This window comes from Pseudonaja textilis, chromosome 3 (genome assembly GCF_049901715.1).
Source record: "Pseudonaja textilis isolate UNSWEBS1 chromosome 3, rPseTex1.2, whole genome shotgun sequence".
Lineage (NCBI taxonomy): Eukaryota > Metazoa > Chordata > Lepidosauria > Squamata > Elapidae > Pseudonaja > Pseudonaja textilis.
The window spans coordinates 164,123,015-164,150,014 of NC_141992.1; the positions used below are offsets into that span (position 1 = coordinate 164,123,015).

At 32.7% G+C, this 27,000-nt stretch overlaps 1 protein-coding gene across 1 annotated transcript in view; it reads left to right on the forward strand.

Moving 5' to 3' along the window:
• Positions 1-27,000, forward strand: part of NKAIN3 (sodium/potassium transporting ATPase interacting 3) — a 118,053-nt gene that overhangs the window by 44,954 nt on the left and 46,099 nt on the right. Inside the window, exons 2-3 of the mRNA XM_026705896.2 lie at positions 7,106-7,243; positions 9,126-9,206. Of these exons, the coding sequence (XP_026561681.1) occupies positions 7,106-7,243; positions 9,126-9,206 (219 nt within the window). The remainder of the gene's footprint in view (positions 1-7,105; positions 7,244-9,125; positions 9,207-27,000) is intronic.

The following is a 27,000-nucleotide window of genomic DNA, read 5'->3' on the forward strand; positions in this document are numbered from 1 at the left end:
ACTCAGAGAGCACCAAGGACCCTCGTGAGACTCCAGTGACAAGAACTTTGTATGATATCCTCTACAAGTAGTTCATTTTCCAAGCAGTTTATGCCTGAGAGAAAAAAAAACCAGGCAAAAGATATTTATCCATATTCTTACACTCTTAGAATATATTTGTAGAGAAATTTAATATACCAAAAATATAATTTGGTCCTTTGGTAAATCTGGCAGCTGGTGTTATTCACTCATATTTAACTTGTGACTACCTTGTCCCATGAGAATTATCTGCTGTCTGATTTTAATGGACTGTTATTGTCATTAGATCCAGATTAGAAATTGCAGTTAGTTAAGCAATAGACTACAGTTGAGGTAGTCTTCAATTTATGATCACAATTGTGTCCAAAATTTCTGCTGCTAAGCAAGACATTTATTAACTGAGTTTTAAGTGAATCACTGCAGTTGTTAAGTTAGTAACACAGTTATTATGGCTTCCCCATTGCCTTCACTTGTCAGAAGGTTCAAAAGGTGATCACATGACCACATGACACTGCAACTGTCATATGAATCAGTTGCCAAGCATTCAAATTTTGATGACATGACCATGAGGTTGCTGCAATGGTCATGTGAAAACTGGTCGTAAGTTACTTTCTTCAGTGCCATTGTAACTTTGAACAGTCACTAAACAAACTGTTTTAAGTCAATGACTATGTGTAATTTGAAAGGCTCACTTACTGTATATAGCTTGTCCCACTGGATTCTCTGATTGGAAAAGATGTGAGTAGCTCCTAACTCAAGAAGAATTGGGAATGATAGAATTACCCAGTTACTTAAGAATTGGAAATGATACAATTACCCAGTTCAATTTTCCAGGTAACCACACAATTTCTTAAACAGGAATTTGTACCAAAAAGAATTAAAACTAATTTCAAATTTCAATTTGAATCCTTCAGATGGCAAGCATTTTTTAAAAAAATAAAGCTTTTGAAATATACGGAAGCTTCCTGATGGTATCATTTGTAACTACTGGTTCTTAATTCTTTTTTTTTTCATTTAAATTAAACCTCTCTAAGTTAATTCATACGATTAAAAAAAAAAGAGTTTCATTTTGTGCAGTTGTTATCATAGTTAATTAGCTCCTGTCATGCCTGAATATTTAAAGAGATTGCAGAAATTATTTGTAATTATTAACTGCAATACAGACATTTGAAAATATTTTAAAAGGTATTCAATTATTTGAGAAGGGTATTTTAATCCAATTTATATTTAATATTTCTCTAGATAGAGGTTATTGGAGAGATAGCAGGTGTACCTTACTTGCGGTTTTTCCATTGATCCCTCTGACAAAAGAATACTAGACTAGCTGATAAAAACATCCAATATAAGCTAGCTCCATAATTTCATATATGCAACTGCTTCTCAAATTTCTTTGTACTCTTCCAAAACAATTATGATTCCAATTATTCTGCTTTTGTGGCTATTTTGTGAAGGAGCACAAACTAATGAATTCATTTATGTAAGTCAGGTCATAGGGCTGATTAAAAATGTGCTGCCTTAGGAAAATAGCATTATGATTTTTCTTTCATTAGTAAATGAAAATTCACTATTTCCTCAGTGCTAGGAATGGAAGATCCTCCTCCTCCACAGAAGGCTTAGTGGAAATTGTTTGCAGAGCAGGCCACTTGGCCTCAACATTACCTCATAACAGTGTGTCACTATCTCCCAACACTTGCCATCTACTTAATGGAAAAACCATCCAGAAAAAGGCTTTCCTATTTTTTTTATGTTCAATGCAGTTTATAATGTATTTCAGAATATTTGGATCTTATTATGCTGAGGGTACTGGGTTGTTTTTTTCTATGTCTGATTCAGCAGCCTGGATGCTGTTGATTTGTCATACTTGAAAGACTTCCATATAGAAAAGTCTTCATGACAATCTTCCTTTGGGACAATTCATTATTTCAAGCATAGCAAGCTTCCGGCCGCTGAAGAGATGATGGACTCTCTGATGATAATGAAATTCCCTTTCTGGATGAATATCTGTACACTAGATAGCAGTGCTTTGGATAGATGGGTAATACATAACTATTACAGGAAGATGCAGATACATGAAAGTTGAGTTAAGTCTCTTAAGTCTCTTAGTCAGACCTTATCAATGCTTTATAACATTTGTGGAAATAAATATTGACAGGAAATTAACAAATCAAGGGGAAAACTGAGAAAGAAGGATGAAGGTAAGATGTGAATGTGGATTTCTTGGAGCAAAATGCCCCAAATTTATATAGAACTTATCAATCCTTTAAGACCAATTTTGATCACGTGCAAATATGGTGGAGCAGCTAACTTATTATCATAGGAATAGGGTTACTTAGCCATGGAAATGAATTTTGGGCTAATTGCTTTCTTATTCCAACAGAACGATGAGGCCACTGGGATAAAATAAGGGGGAAATGCCAATCTAAGCCACCTGCAGCTTCAAGAAAAAATGTAATGCATAATAATAAAAATAATTAAATAATAAACGAAAGGAAATATAGTAGCATATTTTATAGTAAGCATTACTGTTATGATAATAAAGTGGTTTGAATTTAATGCTCAGCTAGTGGGAATGATCAGGATTTCATTCAGCTTTTTCCATCCCATGATGCCTGTATTTTTTTCAAGGGCACTTAATTATTTTTCTATTGCCTGCTATTCTAGAAGGGAAATCTGCTTTAAGGGATGCTTAACATAAAATTTGTGCTAATTGGTAACTAAAGGTGCAGAAAACTTCTGCATACATGAGACGATAAGTTTCCAAATAGTGTCAACTAGTACATTCTGACCACATTATCAGGGATTGATCATTCCTCTAACTTTTTCATAAAACCATCAGAATGAATACAGCAAAATAATATTTTAATGAAGAAAATATGTATTTAGATTTATTTGTATACCATTTATTCAAACTATTCAGATAATATATAAACAGCACTTTTCAACACTCATAAATCCATAAGAATTACAATAATGTAAATATTTACATTTTTTTGCCAATTTCTTAAAATTCACTGACCTAAAGCTCTGCAGATGAGGATGCTTTTAAGCTGCGTCCTAAGAGATATGAAGATAAGAGTTATCCTGTCCTCAGAGGTTAAGCCATGTCAAAATGAGAGACCTCCCAAGTAGAAAGCCATTTTTGAGAGATTTTATTCCTTGATCTCTCTTGGGGCAAGTACCAGCAGGATGTTCCCCTGTCTCCTTCATTTATCTGATAAGGTGGTACAGTACATGGCTTTATAGGTAACAACCAACACCTTAAACTGTATCTGCAGCCAGAGCAGCTCTTGCCAAATGGAAAGCATTTTGCTTACCCAGCTGGCTCACATTTTGGGGTCATCTTCAAGGCAGCTTTTTCATAGTCTAGCTGAGAGATGATGAAGGCACAACTCATTTAGATACTGTTATTCTCCAGTGCAATGTCTAATTTGCCTTCATTGCTCTTATATTTTGATGCTGAGTTTTAATCAATTAAATTTTGATTCAATTAGATTAAATTAATTATTATGTTACTACTTAGAGATTTGTTTAAATTTGCAAACTGCAGACTAAAATAAATTTCATTTGCTGTAACAATGTCATTTGGTGAGCAATTCATTCCATTCTAATATTGTCCCAATGTAATCTTCTATACATATAAAAGTGAAATACCACTCATGCATCATCACAAAATCTCCAGAACCCTAAAGCCTACAAACTTGAAATTTGGCACATATGTTTCTCTTGGCTTCTGGGTGCTCACTAAGAAAGGATTTTTTGAAATGACCATCAGAGCATTAGTATTTCATATATTATTATTAAGATGCTCTAAACATGAACTAAACCACGCCTAGGCTTCTTGCTGTCTCCTTCTTGCTCACACAGCAAATATTGTTTCAGTTTCCAAACAGCCCTCAACTCTCTCACACACTGACAGGACACTAGCCAGATTAATACCTATGGACGCTGGTAAGCAGAGGCACAATTTCCCACCTTTGTTTTCCTCCTCCCCAAATAAGCCCAACCACATAGTTTTGTAGCAAAGCACAGGTATCGAGCTAGTATTGTATAAATCTTAGTAAAAATAGTCATTTCAAGTCCAAAATCCAAAACCTTCATTGCCAAAAATGAAGACTTGTCAACAAAGCCCATTATTTGGGTAGAATGCTCAAACTGTGATCAGTGGTCAATTAAATATTGGTAGTCCCTTCTGCCAGTGAGAATGTATGTCTTTAGGGAGAATAAATGTTGCAGTAGGCAGGAATGCCAAAATCTTGTGACTTAATGAGATGTTAGAATTATTTTTAAAAAGCAAATGTAAATTAATTTTGTTGAACTTTGAGGTAGCACAGATGCCATTTGGAAACATGTGATGTCCTCAGAAACTATAGTGCAATCCATTGTTTATGTGCTTATAGTTCTCAAAGCAATGTTCTAAACATTATTTTTCTGACTATGTTTTCTGTTTGCTTATACTTTTTTCTCAATGTATCCTATTATTTTAACAAATTATCAAAAGGTATTTTAAATTTGAAATGACTGTTTTAATAATAATGTGCTATTTATTGCAATAATTGTAAATATTAAGACTGATTTTCATAATTGCCACATACTTTTCAGAAGATCCATCCATTGTATTCTGTCACCAAATAATTTTTCAATTAACTCATTATTGACATATCTTTTTAGTTAATATTTTTAAGTGGTGCTTAAGCATATTAATATAAAAGTTATACAATCCCAAAGGACTCCTGGCAATTTACAGAAAGTACAATAAACAATTAAATTATCTATGGTTGATTTAAAAGTATAGTTGAGAATATGGTAGCATACAAACTTAATTTATTATTATTAGCACACCTACAACAATGTGAAATCACAGCTGCCAGTTCTTTAGCTGGTGGTAGCCTTCATTTACATCAAATTATTCCAAGGACCAAGGATATCATAATGTATCAGCATAATACATGTGTGAATCCAAGCAGTGTGGCCTTTTATAATTGATAAATGGAAATTTTGTCAATGCACAGATTTTCTAAGTGTTATCCAAGACTTTGTGGCATGGCTCCTTTGCCACCAGTAATTCTTTGATAGTACCTGAAAGACCATCAAACAACATCTGCTTCTCCTCGGAGTTTGGAAAGCACATAATAAGTGGATACAAATGCCAGATCCAATCTAAACAATATATAGTATTATTGTAAAATGAACTCATTTAATGTTATTCTTTTCAACCCTCCCCCTCACCCAAACTAAGTCATCTTGAAGACCTTCAATTTAAGCTGATTCTGGAAAACAGAAAACACTTAAAGTAGATCTAATCCACTGGGAGGACATTCCAGAGGCCCAGTGCTACTACTGATAAGCAGCATCAGCAAGCCTCAGCCTACCTCACCTCTCTAAAATGGGGATCTATATGTTGCTTTTCCCAGCAAGTTCAAATTTGTCAGCCTAATTCTAGAGTGACAATAGTAACTGAGTGCCAAGACATAAAAAGATGTTTAAGTCAAGACCAGCAGTTAATAATTTACTTTATATCTATTTACTCCTTTCTAGAGGAGAGGATATATATTGTATAAACAAATTTTGTTTCTAACTGCAAAATCAAGTGAAAATTCACTCCATCAATATTATTTGCTAGTTTAGATGTTCTTCTAATATTGTATTAACATCATCCTTTGCTTACATTTTAGTAGTTTCATGTAATTATACTTAAAATTATACTGTATAAAGAATACACAATATAATTCACAGCTCTGCACAAAGTTTGAAATATTTTATTTTGTTAAGCATGTTAAACTTTGGCAATTATTTAATCTAGAGCCTAAAGCAGCACAATTTATATGTTGAGATTAGAACTACAGAACAGGCAGAAGCCATTTATGCCATCAAGTGCTACTGTCTGCTTTGGGATGACCTCCATTTACATTTTAAATCAATATCAAAGAGCATGAAATTGTCACTTGAACTAGTGAAGATTGGTATGCTTTATAAATCACACATTAGTGATAACCCCAATTCACATTTGTTTAGAAACCAGTAAGAAAGCTTGTGCATGAACTTATTGTTATTGTTATTTATTTAGTCAACTGTCAATATGTGAAAATCATTGCCATTCAGTACAGATGTGAGCAAACATGTTTTTCCTATTAGAAATATGAAAATTAGACATACTGTTAGCAGTTTAAACGATAGTTCTTTTGTTATGCACTAAAGTCAAGGAATATATGTATAGTAGTATACATTTTGTGACTGATTATTGATTTTAGCAACACTCCTGTGGACTCACATTTAGCTTCACATGATTTAAAGGACTGCTGATTTACACTGTAGGATTATGTGACACAAATTTGCAGATGCAAAGAGGAAGGGAACAGGAGTGGATATCTGCTGACATGATTTTAGATATGACTGTTGAGGTATTCCCCATTAGGAGAATGAGTGTACTCAGGGAAACATAGTGAGAGTGGTGATGAATAACCAGCACAACCAGCACACAGATACACTGAATAGTAAAATGTAAGTTTTACTTCCAATAAACAGGTAAACGAAGTCCAACAAACAGTCCAAATCATACATGGTTAAAGCAGGTAGTATTCAATACAATCAGTCCAGGGATAATCCAAAAACAAAGTCCTTTTCTTTACCAGTATCATAAACAAAGTTCAGTAAACAGTAAACTGTTTGCGAACAGTTGCAAGACTCACAGCAATTCAATCAGAATGACGATCAAGCAGAAGGCAAAAAGGAAATGCAAAAAGAACAAACCAGGTTTCTGACTCCATCTTATGGCTGTTGGAAGAACTTCAGCCAATCACAATTACAACATTCTCTTAAAGCTACAACAATATTAAATGACTATCCAGGTTTATATATTGCCAACCCAACTGTTATGTGACTATCATTACTAATAATGACCCATATTTATTTTTGCTGCTATAATTAGTAACAATCTGATTTATTTGTGCAATAAAAAATAAAGGATCAAGAAATGAATATCAGTCCTTTTCAAAAGAATCAGCCCTTGTCAATAATCCTTTATCTATGAAGGAAAATGTGATTTAATTCTGATACATTAATTTATTCATTTGGTTTTTTTTAATTACAGCTAGCTGCGCTGGAGAGACAAATTTTTGACTTTCTGGGATTCCAGTGGGCTCCCATCCTTGGCAATTTCCTGCATATAATAGCTGTTATTTTGGGTTTGTTTGGAACCATCCAATACAGACCTCGGTATATAGTTCTGGTAAGTAGTCTTTCACTTTCTAAGTACATTCACAATTCTTTTTCCAATAGTTTTCTATATAAAAAGTATAACTTGTAAATACTTGTTTAATGTTCAGATTTTCAGTATGTTTTTTTAATATCATTGTTTTGTGATTAGTATCAGGATGTTCTATGAGAAATTGGACGTGTATGCTTGTGAATATGAATATGAAGAAGTATATGGCCTTCAATATAAGGGCAAGTGATTCTTGAAGTTTTCCTTTAAAATCTTTCCAGCAATTTTATAAAAGATATGGTAGTGTATTGCTGAAAAACAAGACCCTTGAAGTATAATTTAGTTTCTTTGTTTTGCCATATCTTATTTCCTTCATACTCTTTAATACATTTTACATGCAATTTTCCCATGTAGTTCACACTCCTGTGTTTATGGGAACCATCAGACACTTCTTTGAATTGATGCAGACTAGTAAATGACCCTGAAAACAATTGAAGATAGTGATCTTAAGAATAAATAACTCTTAAGTTATTTATTGCCAAGGGGTTTTACTTCAGCTATGTGAAATAACATAATTATAGGCATAGTTTTTTTTATAAGAACTATAAATACACTGGGGAACTCTGTAACTTAACATTAAACGAATCAGGAATTCTAAAACGATGTAAAAATCTATCTTTCTTCACAATTTGTTGAGCCTTAGCTGGATGGAAAGATTGAATATTTATGACTTCTCTCTCTGGAAATGTCAGCATTGGGGAACTTTCTGTAATTTTATGAGTAATGGATGTTGAGGTATACAGACAATCTTTTCTATTTTATTTTGTTAGGAATTTCGATTAAGGAATTTTATAAAAACTGCTATTAAAGTTTACATTGGTATTGATGTAAGCCTTTCATCCTTTTTCTCATCTTTTATTTCATCTCAAATTACTATGGCATTTTTAAAAGGTGCAGAAAAATAGTATTTTTTTATATTTGGGGAATTGAAATTAAGGTTTCATTTCAATGTGAAACTTTCTGTAAAAGTGGGTAACTTTATATAACTGTATTTCCTTGATCTTTGGATGTTTGAATTATCCATAGATAACATTTGCATCCTTAACATCTATTTAGTTCCATATATTTTGTTTTCTCATTCTAGACCATTTAATATATTGCTAAAAGGAAACAGCGAGTAAAATTACAATGTGAATGTTAATAAATCAACATTGAGATTTATTTCATATTACAGATAGTCCTTGATTTACAGCCAGAATTGAGCTCAACATTTCTGCTGCTAAGTAAAATAGTAGTAAATTTTATGCTAAATTACTACAATGAATACATGCAATGTCATTTCATTGCTCTCATCAATTTACCAATGATTTTCCAACAATATATTTTGTTCCTATTACTTTCTTTCCTTTATATGTGTTTGTATATGTGCTAGATAGATAGAGGGAAAATCTGAAGGTATTTATGCCATCATTTGATAATCTGGAAAAATTTAATTCATAACATTATTAATCACATATTTATTTATTTTAATTAACAGATTTCTTGGTTTTTGGTCATTTTTTTTAGAGACTTAGCAAAATAAGGCTGTGGTATAATCACTTCCATGTATTGCAGAAATATATCATGAGAAATGCATTGTTAGATCAATGTGTCAGAATTTATTGGTATCAATAGACTAAAATAGCACTATAAATAATTAATCTAACTTTCTTTGTGTGTAATCAGTGAAGAAAGAATATTGGATTTGCAGTTGGCTGCTGTTCTACAGATTTCGGAGTACAGAATTCTTTCTGGAAACTCCCTGCCTGGTGGTTCCCAGAAGTGTACTTATATATTTAATTTGCAGTATCCATGTGTATAATATTTTTAGCATAATCTTTTTATCTGTTTTTCTTTCTTTACTTAGTACTCCATTTGGACAGCTCTCTGGGTCACATGGAATGTTTTCATTATCTGCTTTTATTTGGAAGTAGGTGGTCTATCTAAGGTAGGTTGCATATTTTGACTGAATGGAATGGAACAATGATTCTTAATTAAAAGAATTACAGGCTGACTATTTTTTAAATATATTTCATTGGATTTTGAAAAAAAGATGACTACGGATCAATTGTGGGTCTTCTGAATTTCTGTTTCCACAATTGCTATAGCATTATTATATGTTTTGGAGCAATCCACTGATATGACGAGATACATCATACATAAATTTTTAAGAAAATCTTTATATGGTAGTTAGATAAACCTTACTTGTTCCATGTCTGCAAATCTTGAAATAAATAGTTTTATGATTAGTTTCTTCTGACTTGTCACAATTCAGACGTTTTGTTAGCAATAACATGGGATTCTTCCAAGCAGATATTTGCTGTTATTTTCCATATTATTTTGTTTGGCTGCCTGCTTGGCAAAACTTTAATAATTCATTATTTTTGAATTATTTTTGAGGCTATATTGTTGTTACTGTTTTTTATCTACTTTCCTGAAGTTGTTAGAGCTTGTTAATTGTTTTGTCATTCTATCTATTATGCAGCCAAAAGTAACTCACAGTAGGAACCACCAGTTTATGGAGCAGAAAATCTTGATAACCATCTTTTTCATAAATTCCTAGTATTTAAGAACAGTATAGCCTTAATACAAATATTAAAGCAAAGCAGTGTTAAATGGATGAAAGAATGGATTGTTTTGTGGAATACAAGATTATTGATTCTGGAGAGGCATGGTTTGCAATTGGGTTGCTATACTTTTCTATGTTATGGGAAAAGTAAGATACATGGTTACTTTCAAAGACATTATATAAGAAACACTTTATTGTTAACATAGGAGAAAAAACAGCCTTAGCTGAAAATTCCAGTTTGGCTTTCCACAATGGAAGCACTCCAAACATTAATATAGGAAATATTGTTAGATATAAAGATGTTTTAAATGAAAATGGTGAGCTCAAAACTAAGCAAGAACTAAATGAACAAGTGATAGTCATGTTTGGTATTCATATTTGAAAATACAGTCTAAATACAAAAAAGATGTTACATTAGATGGTTTCTATAAAGAACAGACAGAATTGGATAAAATATTATCAGGAACAGAAGAAAGATTGATAAAAAAAATTGTATAGCCATTTATTGGCTGTTAAATTGGAAGAAGAACAAGTGGGGAAACAATGATAGCATGGGCAATTTTTTTTGTTACACTATAGAATTATATAAATGGCAGAAATTGTGGAATAGAAACTATAAATTAACAATGTCAACTGCATACAAAGAAAATCTGTATAAGAAGTTTTATAGATGGTATTTTGCACCAGCAAGACTGGCAAGGATGTTTAAAGATAAATCAGCTAAATGCTGGAAATATTACCAGACACCAGGAACATATTACTATATGTGGTGGACATGTGTAGAAGCTAGAAGATACTGGACAAAAATACATACATGGTTGGAAAAGGTGATATAGCAACATATTGATTTAAAACCTGAAATATTTCTGTTGGGGATTATACCTGAAAAATTATAGCAAAGAGAATGTATATTTAATTATTCATGTATTAACTGCAGCTAGAATTGTATTTGCACAAAATTAGAAAAGTGAAGAGATCCCAAATGAAGAAAATGTGATTAGAAAAATATTAGTCTGTGCAGAAATGAATAGGTTAACATTAGAAATCCAAGAAAAAGAACAAGCTGAATATTATATGATATGGGATTTATTTTATCAATGGTTGGAAAATAAATATGGAAATTAGAAACTAGAGAAGACTAGCATAAAATAGTAAATATGTGGTAAGAATTAAAAATGTTAAGATGGGGAATTTTAGAAGAATTAGGTATATGGTGTAGATTAGTATGATGTAAGAATAGAGTATTAAAGTAAAAGCAATGAATATGTATAAGCTATAATGGTTATTGCACAAGATATATATACTCAGATAACACACTTTTCAAATGAAAGATGGAGTATTTGTATAAATAAAATAAAAAAATTAAATAAATAAAAAAGATATTGAAGCAAAGTTCCCTTCTATAGACTTTTCCATCTAATTTTTGTTAAACTGGTCTAAAGTCAAGCCCATGGAAACACAGGACAGGAATAGCCAAGCTGGTAACTGAAGATATACTGTTTATGAGACCAATAGAAGAGAACATACGTAGCTCAGAGTTGAACTGTCCTTGGTGCTATGTGCTTAATTGTTTGTGCAGACATTTTGTTATCAGACTAAGCAATCAGACTGTCTTCAGTACTAGAAGAGAATGGAGTCTCTACATATGTATAGAAGCTTGCTCAGGCAGAGCTGATGGGAGTGCTGTTGTTTTTTCCTTAATAGTTCCTTGATTAGGCTGTTTTTGCTACCTGATTGTCTTGGTATTAATCTTGGTGTTAATCCTTGTTTAGCTGGGTGGTGATTGCTGGCAAGGAGGTTTCTTTTTAGCATTTTGTTTTCTTTTGTTTTTCTTTTAACATTTTGGTTGTCCCTTTTAAATTTTGTGTAAATGTAATTGTTTATTTCTATGTGCCTGTTGTTAAAGGGTGAGGACAAGGGAACCTGGTTCCATTAATAAGGTGGTTCTGTCTGTCTGGAAAAATATTGACCAGATGCCCAAGTACCATGAATTTGTTAATTAAATTTAGAAATAAGCAATGATGATATTGGCTTAAATATAATTTGGAAAGAGAAATTAAGTATTATTGTTGATGTGTTACATTGAATAAGATTTAAAAATAAATGCACAAATACATACATACATTTTTAAAATATCCTCTTGCTTCGGTTTAAAATTATGACACATTTATGAGATTGCATATAAAAATTTATAATATAAGTAGTTTTCTGTTCTAATTTTCATAATGTATTATTTTATATCATGTTTACCTTTTTCTAATCTTCTCTAGTACGAAAGGTCTCCAAGAATAAAGTGAAGATCTCTGTATACAATCTGTTGGAAAATTTGTGTGTATTTTTCAGTTCAGTTTACTCTCATCATGCTGATATAGTCAATTCTTGTATCCAGATCAGGGCAAATTCACATGTCAGTTAGCAAAAGATGTAGTTTGATATTTATATGATAAACATCAATAAGAGTTAACAAGCAACAGGGAAGAGAGAGAGACAGAAACAGAGAGAGATACACACAGCGCAAGAGAGAGAGACAGAGACAGAAATGAACAGGCAAGAAATAAAAATTAAAGAAGCAGAAAACTTCATATCAACAATTTACATTATCTGCATCTATATATTGAAGGGGCAGAACCTTCCAAGACCACTGAAAATAGTACTGAGAATATTGGACAGTCTTAAAAAGAATGGCCTTTGGCTATTCCAGATTTAACCTGTTTCTAGACATAACTGCAGCACAAAGGAAGTAAGATAGGTTATTCCTTCCTCTGCTCTGCATCATAAAAAAATTGGTGGGCAGGAATGGTAGTCAACAGAACTGATAGTAATACATGCATTTCATTGACTGAAAATGTGGAAGCTATGTAACTTCAGATTGTGGAATATAAGGCATAATTTACATATGTTAAGTCGAAATGGAAGTGAAATTAGAGCAAGAGCAAATGCTGCTTAGCATAGCATTTCTATGATGTGCTTTGCTAACACATAGTAATTTTATTGATTATGATACTGTAGGTAAATGCAGTGCAAGCATAAAGTAAAATGATTGATACAGGAATATAATATGATCAGTATTATAAAATATATGAAATATATTTATATAAAAATTATGTATTTAAATTAAAATATATAAAATAAGGGGCTCTGAACTAAAATGTTAATGATATATTAACCTCTATTTATTTACTAAAAACAACTTCAAAAAGATTGACAAAAAAGAATTGCAGTGAGTGGGATGTGGGTTTTTTCCACCCAGTTCTTGTTTAACTTCAAGTAGCCTGATTCTAAGCATGCTGTGACTGTATTCCAAGGGAAAAATGAGAAAAGGCCATTTATAGAAAATGCTGCTTGCTATGATCCAGAGGGCAAATTCAATCAGGGGCTAATGTTTTGTTCTTATTACTTTACTCTTCCCCAAGTACGTTTTAGATCAGCTAAATCTTTACAAATATATTCTGTCATAATAGGATTCACTGATTGCAATTTCAAATATTCTCAGTTGATTTCGTGCTATCAAAATTGGAGTCATTTCTTAGTGACCACATAGGTAATGTTTATATGAGTACATTTGCATGATTTCAAATACTGCAGCCAAACTCTTTGGTTCTTTTTAACTCTCTTATATCAATTAATAATTTGTTTTATTTCCTCCCTAATTATTTTTTCTTCTTCATAACTGCAATTTCAATAAAAATCCAGGATGTTCTAAAAAGTGTTGGTATGATGACATGGTGAAAATCAGTAGAATCCTTAAAACAGTTAAATATTTTTTTATTTGTTGGCTATCAGGTTAATTTGATCCTTATAAAGAGGACAAAAAGAGATTGTAGTCTGGTGTGAAAGGAGGTCTCTGGATTTCAGAAATCAATGATTCTGATAATTGTCTAAGTGTTGAATACTATTCATGAATAATGTAAGTCAGTTTTATGTAAATGTGCAAAAGTCAAGTCAAACTATCCTTGTAGTGTGTCACATTGTCAATCGCAAGCAATTTCCGTGTTTTCAGAAACCACTAGCAGCAATTTACAGGAAAGATGAGAGATGTTGCCATACCCTATCTGACATTTTCTTGATTTAAGCTATCGTTATGAAACGCTGCTAACTCAGATAGGGAGTTTTAGTGAATATACAAAATTTAGAGGAATACTTTTTAAAGCTGGGCTTCATCTCTATGTTGTGATTGTTAAAAGCTCAGCACAAACATTGATGTATGCGTGCATAAAGATTTCCATTTTCAAGGAATATTCTACACAATTGTCTTTGCTATTTACATAATGTGATGATGTATGCTGACATTTTATACCGCATTAATATATTATTTAAATATCACCACTCAGAAAGACATGCCAAAAGTTTGATGGTAAATGTTTCTGACTGCTTGTAAGAAAATAACACATTAAATACGAACATATTTAAAAAATAATACATTGAGAATTTATTTTATTATCCTTCTAGAGTTAATATTCACAATTCATTTTAGAAGTTTAGAGGGTAAAGTTTATTTAAACGCCTTACATTAAGTTTTTTTTAGTTGTCTAGTTAAAGATAAGGTGCTAGTAACAATTACTATAAATAAATGGAACCACATAAGGACAATTTTCCCTTTGAACTGCAAACAGAAAAATAGATTTACCATGGAAGCATCTGCCTTTAACTTAGTGCAGGTCTTCCCATAATGTATCCATCACTGTTATAATTGAATTAATCCACAATGCTCTTCCTCATCTTTTCTTTCTTTCCACTTGTCCCAACATTATAGATTTCTCCAGAAGCTAGATCTTAATATTATGTCCAAAATATGATCATTTGAGTCTGTTTATTTATAACGAAACCTTGAGGTTGATTCGTCCAACATTTCATTTATTTACTTTTGTCTAACCATGGAATAATACTCAGGAATCTTCTTCAATATCAGCATTCAAAAGCACCAAAACTTTTTCTGTCCTGCTTCTTCAAAGTCCAAAGGACATGCATTCTGTCAAAAGCAATGAACAGAGATGTATGTAAAGAAACTACTACTGCTGTCATGTAAAATGAGATGTTCTTAGATGCTTATTTTGGGTCTTAAGAGGACTATATTTAAATGACATCTTTGAGGCTCATTTCCTATTGGATTGGCAGTGGCTTTTTTATTTTGACAACTGAGAATCCTACTTTCTTGAAGGAAATCATGTTATAGCAGCAATAACACTTGTTCTAGAAACATATTCTCTTAAATGCGGCAGTATATAGTAGGCATGAAAAAAGTCCCATTTTATTTTGGAACTCAGTGGGGCCCTTACCTCTTCCTTTAGAAAGAGTTTAGAAAGAGATGTGGTCAGATCCATCCCACAGGGCTATCCTGGAAAATGTAAGGGACTAGCCCGTGTCGCTTTGCCCCAGTCTACCCAATGCAAAGAGGAAACATCAGGCCAGCACGGCTTCGGCCCGGTCTACCCAGTGTGAAGGGGAAACATGCCAGCAGTTTGGGAAGTGGCATCAGGCTGGCCACGCCCACCCAGTTGGTCACACCCAGTGAGTGGCATCAAGCTGGCATGCCCACTCAATTGGCCACACTCACCCTGTCGGCCAAATCTGCCCAGCCTCCTGAGGTCAACCACAGCCCTAATGTGGCCCTCAGTGAAATTGAGTTTGACCTCCCTGTTCTAAACCATTACTCCACAGGGTTTAAAAAAATTAGTTGTCCAAGAATGCTGAAAAGAAACTCATCAACACGAATGCTTCTATCTTTATGCAATAATGATTTATGAGCATCAGTAATTATATTATAATTACTATATACTATAATAATATGTTATGTTATGTTATAATCACAAAAGTCTAACAGAACATTTTTACATTGTATTTCTACAATTGGATACATCATACTTTTTGACAGTTCTCTCCTTCCATGCCTCTGCCATTAGCACATTTTGAAAAATGATAAGACTTGTATCATTTTTTCTTGGCTGTAAGGAACATTTATCATCGGGAGCTGATAAAGAATGGCATTTTATAGACTTTCTGCCAGGAAATGGGAAGGGGCTTTTGTTAATAAAGTTAATCATTAACAGAATTGGAAACTAGGCTTTCTTAGCCATAGATGCCATCTTCAATTTACAATCTGTTTGGGAGAATGTGAGGAAATGTCATGATCACACTTGTTATTATATTGCACAGATCCATTTATATTGCACACTCCATAGCCAGAATTATAAACATAGCTAATAATTGAGGCATGTGTTCTATCTGTAGAATTGATTTAAATGAACTTTTAATGATTTAAAGTAGCACATACACCATACACCCTAACAGTTAGACAGATGTCACAGTTAAGAAAACCAGATTGGTTTTGTTTGGTTTTTACTTCCAAATGTTTTTTAAATAGGAAACTGTATTATTTTATATCAGATCCCTGGTTCATCAAGCTCAGTGATGTCAATAGCTGGCAAGGATTTTCCAACATTTCAGTCAGAACACTTTTCCACTGACCTGGAAGTTTGGCATACAAAGCATGTTTTTTGCTACTTTTGATATTTTCCCAAAAGCAGCCATCTCTTGGCATCTTAAAAATTACAAATTATGATGACATAATTTTTTCTCTCCATTACTTAGTTGAATTGTTGAATAAAAATAAAACATCTGTTGTCTCCTTTTTATATCTAAATAAGTAGCAAGAAACATAGGCCCTTTGATAACAGTTGCTGGATTTACTCACACATACACACACATAGGAGGGGAGAGAGAGAGAGAGAGATACTTTCATGTGATCCTATGATTGTTTCCCCTATTATAGTCCTCAGAATGTTACGGTTTTCCCCTCATAAGCTAGCAGTACATCTAACAGACCAACCAGCCAGGACCACATATTTGTATGGTGGTGGTGAAATAGAAACAAGGAGAAAGATCAGCAATCTGTTTGTTTTAAAAAAAAAAAAAAAAAAAGAAGAAAATCCCCCCAGTGTCTTGAAAAGTTAGTTTATGGTGAATGTTTCTGGGTGGACACACCCCACCCCAGCTAGTATATGCTATAATTGTCCACAAGTGGCTGAATAAATAAAATGAGGAATGAAAGTTTATTGATTTATATTGTACAGAATGATATTGATCTCTATTGACACTATAAAAAGCTATAGAATAGGCATTGTGTTGATGCAAACTTGTACAAAACTGGTTGCAGATTGCTTCAATATATTGTGATACTATACTAATTATTTTTCATGTTTCAATATTAAATTAAAAATCCTTTTCAGATATGACCTAGTTCTGTACTAAAGCTGTCCCAGGATTCCGGTTGAGTGTTAATCACCTAGAGGGCATTGTGCAAATACTTTGTCTGTCCTATTTGAAGTTTTATTATAGTAGAAAAAATACTGCACTTGAAAAATGGTGGAAAAACAGAGGAGAATTATGAATAGGAAAATTATACCTTCCTTTATATGTATTTTTCCATTACTGAGGTCCCAATAAAAACTTTCCAAGATACATTTTACTACTACAATTTGAGTCCCACTTTATAATCTACTTAATTTGTTTTAACTGCAAAATGAAATATAAAATGCCAACTCATTTGACAGTTGGAACATTATGTTTTTCATTTTTTTTTATTTCCAGTAAATTTGACATCCGAATGTTGAAATTGGCAAAATTTGCTTTTGATAAGGAATCCTCCCTTTAATTCTTTCTTATTGAATAGAACTTCTATTTTGATTGCATGCTGTCAGATTGTGTGTTGTCAATACCGTCATTCAAGATTTGGAGAGAGAAAAATGAATACACTATTAAAAGTTTGGTGTTCAATATACTGTATTATGAGTAAGTCCAAAGAGATTTCTTATACTTTTGAAGGCACTCAGAAATATTCATTGTTGGAAATAAAGCAATGTTATCTGTAATAACTACATAGCCTAGGGATGCTAAGTTGACTTTCGAGATGGTATACATTATTTATCATTGTGATCATTATTATCTGTTTCCCAAGCAAACTGAGATACAAAAATAAAGTTGGTAACAACTCTGTGCCTGATTGCATATGTATTAAAACATTGTAAATATTAACAAATGTTAGCTACTGTGAAAATACATTGAAACAACTATAAAATATGGAAGTGATTCATTTTCAAGGGAATTAGTTGTTAATATGTTTGGTTTTTTATTTGTATATATATTTATATATATAAAATGCCCCAAACACACAGAATAATATAGGGTCTCTTAAACTAAAATCAAATGCAAACATGAAATATAAAATGAAATTAAACCACCAATAACACGTGACATCGGTGGAACACAAACAAAAAGCAAGTAAGTTAAAATTTAAAAATTTTGGAAAATGAAACAAAATAGCCTTTAAATGCCAAAAGTAATCTCAAAATAAATGCAAGGTGAGCTTCATAATGATATCTCCAAAATACACTGGCTTTTAATAGTTAAAACATTAAACATGTTCAACAGAAGAAGAAAGTCTCAAAAGATATGCAAACCTTGAGATATATATTAGTATGGAGAAGACGATGGGTATTCCAGAGCAATATAATATCAGCATCTCTGTGTGAGTGAATTCCAAAATTTGTACATGCATAATAATATTACTTAGACAACTCAACAATCACAAATAGAAGTAACCTTTTGAAATTTCCAAGTTTCTACCCCAGGTGAAATATTACAGAATGCAAGTAGGGATACAGTGTTTGATGTTCATGTTTTAAAGTGTACACCCTGCAATTCCCTCTTAGAGGAATATGGGAAGTTTTAATAGGCATTAGGGTAGGTTGACGAAGCACTTACAGCTGCTAGAAGAAAGCAGCATTGATTTCTTATTTTGAAAACATAACATTCAATTGTTCTACTATTTTTTTTCACCCTTAGGCACAAAATAAAAGTGGGTGTTTGATAAGCAAAAGAGATAAAGAGCTTACAGAAATTTGAAAGGTTTATATTAATTGAATGGCAAATAGTTTTTAGCTTGCAAAATATTTGGGAAAATAAATTGAGAATTCAGTTAATTAAATTCATTAATTAGAAAGGGATTATATACGTACATATGTATGGGGTAGAACTCACATGCTGTGCCAAACCTTGACTTTAAGGAGCTTACATTAGTATAGTATCGTGCAAGGTAATATAATGAAAGAAGATTAAAACAAAAGACCCAAAAAGGGAAAAATAATCAAATATGTAATCATCTTACATATAATTGCCATAGTGATGTGACAAATTTTATGTGGAATAAAATCTTCCTTTGGCATAATATCCTACTGTTGAAAGCTTAAATTTCATACATGCTGATCATGCAAAAAAGTTGTTCGATCCATAATAACACAAATTCTGAAATTTGTATAAGTGCAATTTTTTTTTAATTAAAAGTCATTCAGTTGTGTAAATATTTAAGAGCTCTACCTCTCTTGATCAGGAAAAATATTACAGTGTACATCATGGCAATGGGAAGGAGATAAAGGGAAGTGAGAAAGATCTTTCTGGTACATTGGAAAGCTGTTATCAATGCAAATAGGCAGTCTTATAAAGAAGATTCCATTATTCTGTTCTTGGCAACAGCAACTTCCTGTGCTGGAACCAACTTTCTGATTTGCTATAGTACTAAGAGTAGATTTAATAATGAATAGTGAATTTAATTTTTCCACGTTAGTTTAAATCTGTGTTTGTCAACTTTGGCAATTTTAAGATTTGTAGATTCCAACACCCAGTGTTCATCAGCCAGCATGCTGATTGGGGAATTCTGGGAGTTGAAGTCCACTTATTTTAAATTTGCTAAGGTTGACAAACACTGGTTTAAATACCCATGAATTCTTCTATATTTTTCAGGTATAAAATAAGTAACCCACTGTACACTAAAATGGAAATAGCAATTCACAATCTAATTCATTTTAAAAAATGATAGGAAAATGATCCGGGCAATTTTTCATTTTCAGCTCATTGAGGAATTTAGCCTTAGTTACCTTTATGTCAAAGAAATAGTTGAGAAAGTAACCAGGAACTTGACCCTCATAGAGACCATAAAGTAAATTTTAAGAGCTCCAATGATCTGTACCATAGTATTAAATTTAAAGTTATAGGAACAACCGTGTTATCTGAGAAACCATTTATAAGAGGCTCTTGTGTTAAATGTCAAAACCGATTACTGGAACTGCCTGCTCTGGCCTTCCATGTTGATATAGTGGAAACATTGTTCCCATGTTAACAGATAAGAAATATCATTGGGTTTATCAAACTTGCGTTAACTGTGTTTATAAGACATAATAATGAGACACAAAAGAGACCATTAACCTGACTACAGAATAGAACAAAAAGAACTTTAGAAGTCTGTCAGGCATTGTTTTTTACATCATCCATCTCTGAGTAAGTCTAAGTGCAAGTGGGATTTGCGGCAGGAATCAGAGAACTGTTGTTCATGTAGATTTATATCAAAATGAAAATGAAACAATTAGAGAAACTGAACTAGGAATAGGTTAAGAGAATAGAACCTGCTTTTTTGTATTCCATAGATACATTGCTACACAGCATCCTGTATTTAACACATGAGAGAGATAAATGCTTTATTTGACACAAAACAGTTGTAAAGGTGGACTGATTAAGAAATAAGCTCAGAAAAATAGAACTTTCTTAGTATTATCAGAAAGATCACAGTGTGGTTAAAATGCCTGTACACATTGCCTCTGTGATCTCCCACACACTTATATTTAATATTCTAAAGTTTAGAACCTAAATCCTACCCAGAGGATCTTCTCTTTTCTGAACAAAATAATGACTGGTGAAACTGAAATAACAGAGCCTGCTATGATACTACCTTCTCTTCTTTTCTTCCCACTGTCAAAGACTTGTTTGTTAATTATTTAGTAATGGAATGTCTTGAAATCTTGGCATTTCTGTAGTAATAGTTTATTTAAAGCTTTAAAATTTACTCAGTGATATCGACTATCATGATTTCTACTTTTAAAAATAATATGTTCATATCTGGGCTTTAGAATCAAGAAAATGGCTGTGATGCAAAGCATCTATAATACTTTCAGGTACTACTTCTTTTCTTAAAGAGTCTCAGCAGATCTTCACTTGCTGCAAATTCTTGAACTAAACATGTCTTTTTAAGTTGTGCTGAAGTATTATCGAAGCCAGGAAAAGAGGTAGCTGCTTTAAACAATTGCAGGCATAAGGTTTGTGAATAATGTGAAACCCAAGCATAGTAATTAAACCTCCACAGAGCCAAAGGTTATGAACCAACTCTTCTAGTATGAAAATCTCATTTGTTTGGTTTTGGAGTTCATAAGAAACTCTTAAGAGACTCTTTGCAGTTCTTTACATTTCCATTCCAGAAAATACACTGGAATTAAATGATCTGCAGGAAACAACAATGTTTTCCCACTTCTATTTTTTTAACAATAGTGATAACAACCTCTTCTTATCAATTAGACTGCAGAAATCAAGAAATCATTTAGCAGATGATAAGGAATCTAAGTATCAAAGGATTTTTTTTCTCACAAGCCACATAGTAGGTACTTAAAGATATATTTTTAACAGTTTTTCTGACAGTTTTTTCTATCTTCTTGAGCAGATACAACTTTGTATCCAAACTTAAATTTTGTCCTGATAAAATAGAAAGTAAATTTATTTAGCTCAATTTTATCTCTAGAAGATTTGCAAGACAAAGTTGATATCAAATGCAAACGTGCAGAGATGTAATATACAGTATGTTGAGGTCTCCCTGAACATTTTAAAAGGTTTATTTTAAGTATTTGTTTTATGAACCCATAATATAAGTCTTTCTGATGCAGCCAGGCAGCTGCACAAACCTAAGGAACAAAGTATTACTGTGGCTGTTTGGCTTTGCACATGTATGTGAGTAAGACTAATACATTTACCACACTGGGCAAGCTTTATAATAAATGAAGCCTATCCAGTGTGGTAAATGTATTAATCTTGGTCACATACATGTAAATACCAACATACAGTATATTTACATGACTGTGACTCATACAGTATCAAAACAGACAATATTAGCTTTAATAAAATAAATGAATAAATATCTAAAATATGCATATAATTTAACATTACCCCACAATTTGGGAATATTTATAATTAGATTCCACAGACTGACATATATTTTCTTTGGTCATCACACAGAAACGTCTTACATAGTGCTGTACTAAGGGACTTTGTAACAAACAAGATGAGAATGTTCACAATATGCAACTTGTCATGTGTGAATTGTTTTAATTTTGTACATGACTGTAGATCTGTTTGGGGTGCACCATTAAAATTTTTAAAGATAAATTTATAATGTTTATTTGAATACTAGAGTGATATTATCCCTATAAAATAAGTGTTACAGTATAAGTGTACGTTTGGGGAAAATACAACTGATGCTTAGAGCTAGATATTAATATTTTTCTTAGGGATTGAAAAATGTGAAAGGGAACCTTGTTCCATTCCTGTTCCTGTTATCTGAAAGATTTACTAAAATAGAGTAGTGTATAGTATTCTGGGTGCCAATATGTTGAGTTGCTTTAGAACAGGGTTCCCTAAGCTGGTCAATATCAACCCCCAAGGTTGATAGTATTAGTATGTCCAAAGAGTCAATGTTGTTATTATTATTATGTTGGCTAAATAGTCACCTAGATGTTTAGATTGGGTTTGTCATTTTTATCCACCAATCAAATCATTTTCAAGGTACTAGGATACATTATTATTACATTAATATTCTGAGGTTTTTCTAGGATTTTTAGCTCTATGTTAGCTGCAGAAACAGAAAAGGAAAGGCAATATTTAATAGGCAATAATGTAGTGGAAAGAATAATGAATGGTTTAAATGGGAAAAAATTTTCAGTTAATATACTTCGACAGCCAAACAAAACAGAACATTAACAAAATCTTATGACTATGCCTATCCTATGACTATTTGTAACAGAAACATGCAGCGATAACAACAATAATATTTAGATCATGATAGAGAAAGTAATAAATGTAAAGCTTAAATATTCAAAAACCAAATAAATTTTAAAAAGGAATTTGTTATCAATCCCTATATTAACAAATGCAATGGTATTGGGTGAGACCTAGTAATTATTGTAGCTATCTAGTTGAGTAATAGCATTTCAGTATTTCGTGCATGCCTGAAACACGGCTAAGCTCCAAGAAACACAGTTATTTCACAAAACATGAAATGGTTCGTATTCTATTTTAACAGTTGCTTCTATTTTTCAATTTTACATTTTATTGGCATTACACTACTTCAGGATCAGTAATGGCAAAAGATGGTGTAGAATGTGACTCTAAATTAATATAATTTTGTCATGTTATATTATGTATCATATAATTAAATCCAATGCAGATTATCAAAATCAAGGAAAAAGAACTAGTAGATTTTATTGAGGTATCTATAATGCTAGTTCAGAATAAACACAGAATCCTGGAAACTAAAAGGAATTCCTCTTCTTCATTAATAGTAAGTTAATCAAGGTAGAATCTCTTTGGAAGTTTTGAAGCCTTCTTCCTCTTTCCACCTGAATAAGTTGCCATTTGTGAAACAAAATGTTAATTTATTGTTTTTCAAACTTGGCAAGTTCAAATGTGTGGATTTCAATTTCCACAATTACCCAAGCCAGTATGCATGTTAATTGATACAACTTCTGCCTCTTTATTGTTTATGTCTATTCTCTCTGTGGTTTCTCTTCCAGCCTACCCTCAATCTTTCATATATAAAATTATTAAGAGGTAATAGCAAAAAGCAATTTTGACTCCACAAAATTGAATGTTAGCAAGTGATTGAATGATGGTAACTGTCATAGAAAAATAGCTTGAAAATAGCAATATTAAATTAGAGTTAAGCCACCAATATAAAATTAATTATGTGCTCCATACACAGTTCTTTGTAAAATAGACTTCTTGACAAGAGAGAATAACATATGAAATGTTCACAGCAACACTTCTGAAAGATTCTATCTAGAGCCGCTTTGATATCCTTCTGCCAGCAAAAAAGGTACTATTACTAGAAGAAATTCCACTTCTCCTGCAGCTGCCACTCAGCTTCCTGGTTTAAAAGATTAGAAACAAGAGGCATGCAAGAAAAGGGATATTATATTTATCTTAGTCTAAAGATTAAAAATAGAAACATTGTCTGAATAGAATGGAATGGAATAGAATAGAATAGAATAGAATAGAATAGAATAGAATAGAATAGAATAGAATACTTTATTGGCCAAGTGTGATAGGACACACAAGGAATTTGTCATGGTGTAAATACTCTCAGTATACATAAAAGAAAAGAATAGTGATCAGGACATTAAAACAACTAGTTAGCATTCTGAATTTGAGGTTTTTGAGTCTAGACCAATGGTAGGATTCAAAATTTTTTACTATCGGTTCTGTGGGCTTGGCTTGGTGGGCATGGTGGGCATGGTGGGAAAGATACTGCAAAATCTCCATTCCCTCCCCACCCCACTAACCTGCTTTCAAGCTCCGTTCTTTGGTGCATGGCAACAAAAAAGACCCAGCCAATCAGCTAGGACTCAGGAGGCAGAGAATAGATGGGGACGGGGCCAGTCAGAGGCAGTATTCCGAACGACTTAAAATTTCCACTACCAGTTCTCCAAACTACTCAAAATTTCCAGTACCGGTTCTCCAGAACTGGTGAGAACCTGCTGAATACCACCTCTGGTCTAGACTGCCAAGTGTGGCTTCTTGCCCTAGTGGTGTAATATAAGAAATCACCCAACATGAGCCCCTGGAAAAATGCAAAGCCTTTAGGAGGAGGAATATTTAAAATAGGGAAGTCAGGTCTGGCTACTACAATTAATAAGGTTTCAACCTAGTCTAAGCTCATAATCAAAGCTATAAAGGAGTCCTTCTCCATTAGTCCTACTTTGCTGTTCTCATCACTTCTGGGCCAAAATAAAATAGGAATCCCTATATATGATATGTAAGGCATTGGATGTATCCCTACATTTTTTCCTTTCAATTTGTTTTCTAGATTATTAGCTAGAGGATTTGGGGAATTGGCAGGCTTGTCTCTGGTGCGCAGCAAAGACTTCTTCAGAAACTGAGAAGCTGAGCAATTAGTGATACCCTGAAGCTGAAATCTTTGAGATAGATGGTCTGCTGGGCCAAGATACAACAAGAGGTCACCTGACATAAGCTGCTGAAGAAAATAAGGCAATTTAAAGGTCTAGAACTCCCCCTGTTTATTTTCAAGAGTTTAAATTGCTACCCAAAAGTCAGGTTCTTTAGCCCACAAATTGGGCATCTTGGTCTGTAATAATGAAAAATGAGATCTTATGTTATAAGATCTTTTCTTCTTAATATGTTAGAACTGTACATTATACATACTATATAATGCAGACACAAATTATGTAAAATATGAACAAAAGACTTCTTGCACTGGTGATTAGGAAAATGGAAACAGACTGACATATAGATTTTTATATGCTGCTCAATAAATTTGGACATTTGGTGTTACCATGCTCTATTACATTGTTGATTTTAGGATGAAGGCTCTGAATAAGAAAACAGGCAAAGTTATTTTTTTTTTAAAATGTATTCGTTGACAGTTTACACTTTAAGTGTTTTTTTAATCTTCACCATCCACATCTAGATATTGCAAAATATAGACTTCGTTGGTTCTCTTATAACATTCAGGCTGTATACAGTATTGCATTCATTAAATTAATCATCCTCATTTTGTTCCTGTACCTGAAGTTCCCATTAAATGAGCTGTTCCTTTGTTTCTTTGCAGTTTCTTAAGTGAGCCTTTGTACTGATTTTAAGACCTTCCAATAGTTATAATCTGAATAAGTTTTTTTTTAATGAATCTGCATTTGAATACCCCCCCACCCCCCCCACCCACCCCCCTTTTTTTTACTTCCCGCAGCACCTGCCAAAAGAAAAAAGAATACATTTGCAATTTAATTTCCCTGGAGGGAAATGGGTTTTTCAGAGTAACTTTGGTATATTTTTTGTTTCTTTTCTTTTTCAGGGGGAGGGGCGAGAAGGAAAGGTTAATCAGTAGTTTAATTCCTCTTGCCGTTGCTCTTGCCATTCTGTGTTCCTATTTGCATGATAAAAGAGTATCACATATTTTTAAAAATCCCATTCTGAAGTCAGAATTATTTAACAAAATTCCAGAGAGCAAACTAGGAATATTTTTTTAGAAAATCCAAAAAATAAATTAACATAATCTTTAAAGACATCATTTTAAGATATCCTATTACCTTTTGAAAATACAGGAATAATCTGATTTGAATGTTTTCAAATGCATTGTTTCAGTGTGGTTCTGTAATTTCTTTCTTAATGGAATTATTTCAAGTGCTGAACTTTTTGGTATACAAAGCTGGTATTACCTATGACATTGGTGTTCAGTATGATCAACATGGCTTAAGCAGTGGAAAAATTTATTGCTTAAACCAAGACTATTGAAATGTAAAATAAAGTGCATATTATTTGTCCTTTCTTCTGTAATATTTATGTATTACAATAGATAAGTGCTTCTTATTTGTACCTCTATTTCAGAGGCATTCATTAAGCCAGTCTTAGCAACTTTAAGATTTGTGGACTTGATTTCAAAATGCTGATTTTCAGTATAAATTTACTTCTTTATTTACAAGGAAAAATGGATGTTTATGTGAGTTGTCTCTTGTGAGTGTTGCTTATCCTTGCCTACCCTCTCTCTATAGGTACACACAAGATCGGGTTTTCTACCCTATTCTTAAAATATTCACAATTATTAAAAATATTTTAAGCTTAATGTTTAATTGTATTATTACTTTTAACAACTGTGATTTAATATATTTTTTTCTAATCAGCTGTTTTAGTTCAACTGTTTGTGGGAGGGATGAACAATTTACAAAGACGCATCTGAGTTGGCAGTAATGGTGAGTTTTCCTGCTAGTTTTCTAATGATAGAAATAGACTGGGCCAATAGTTCTTGTCCACAGAAAATCCTCTACATACCCTTGATGTCTGGATGTAATACAGGTCTGTTCTGCTGTTTTGTATCTCTATTGTGCTTATTTGTGGAGTACTACCAGTAAATACAGGTAAGCTCACTGTCACTGCCAAATCAGATGAATTGTGTGAATCCTTCATTTGGTTGTCAAACTCTCATTGAGGGTTCTGTTTGATGTTGGGAGGCTGGGGGAGTGGCGAGGATGGGTGTGGCCAACTTGACATCAGTCATGTCGGGGGTGCCTGAGGT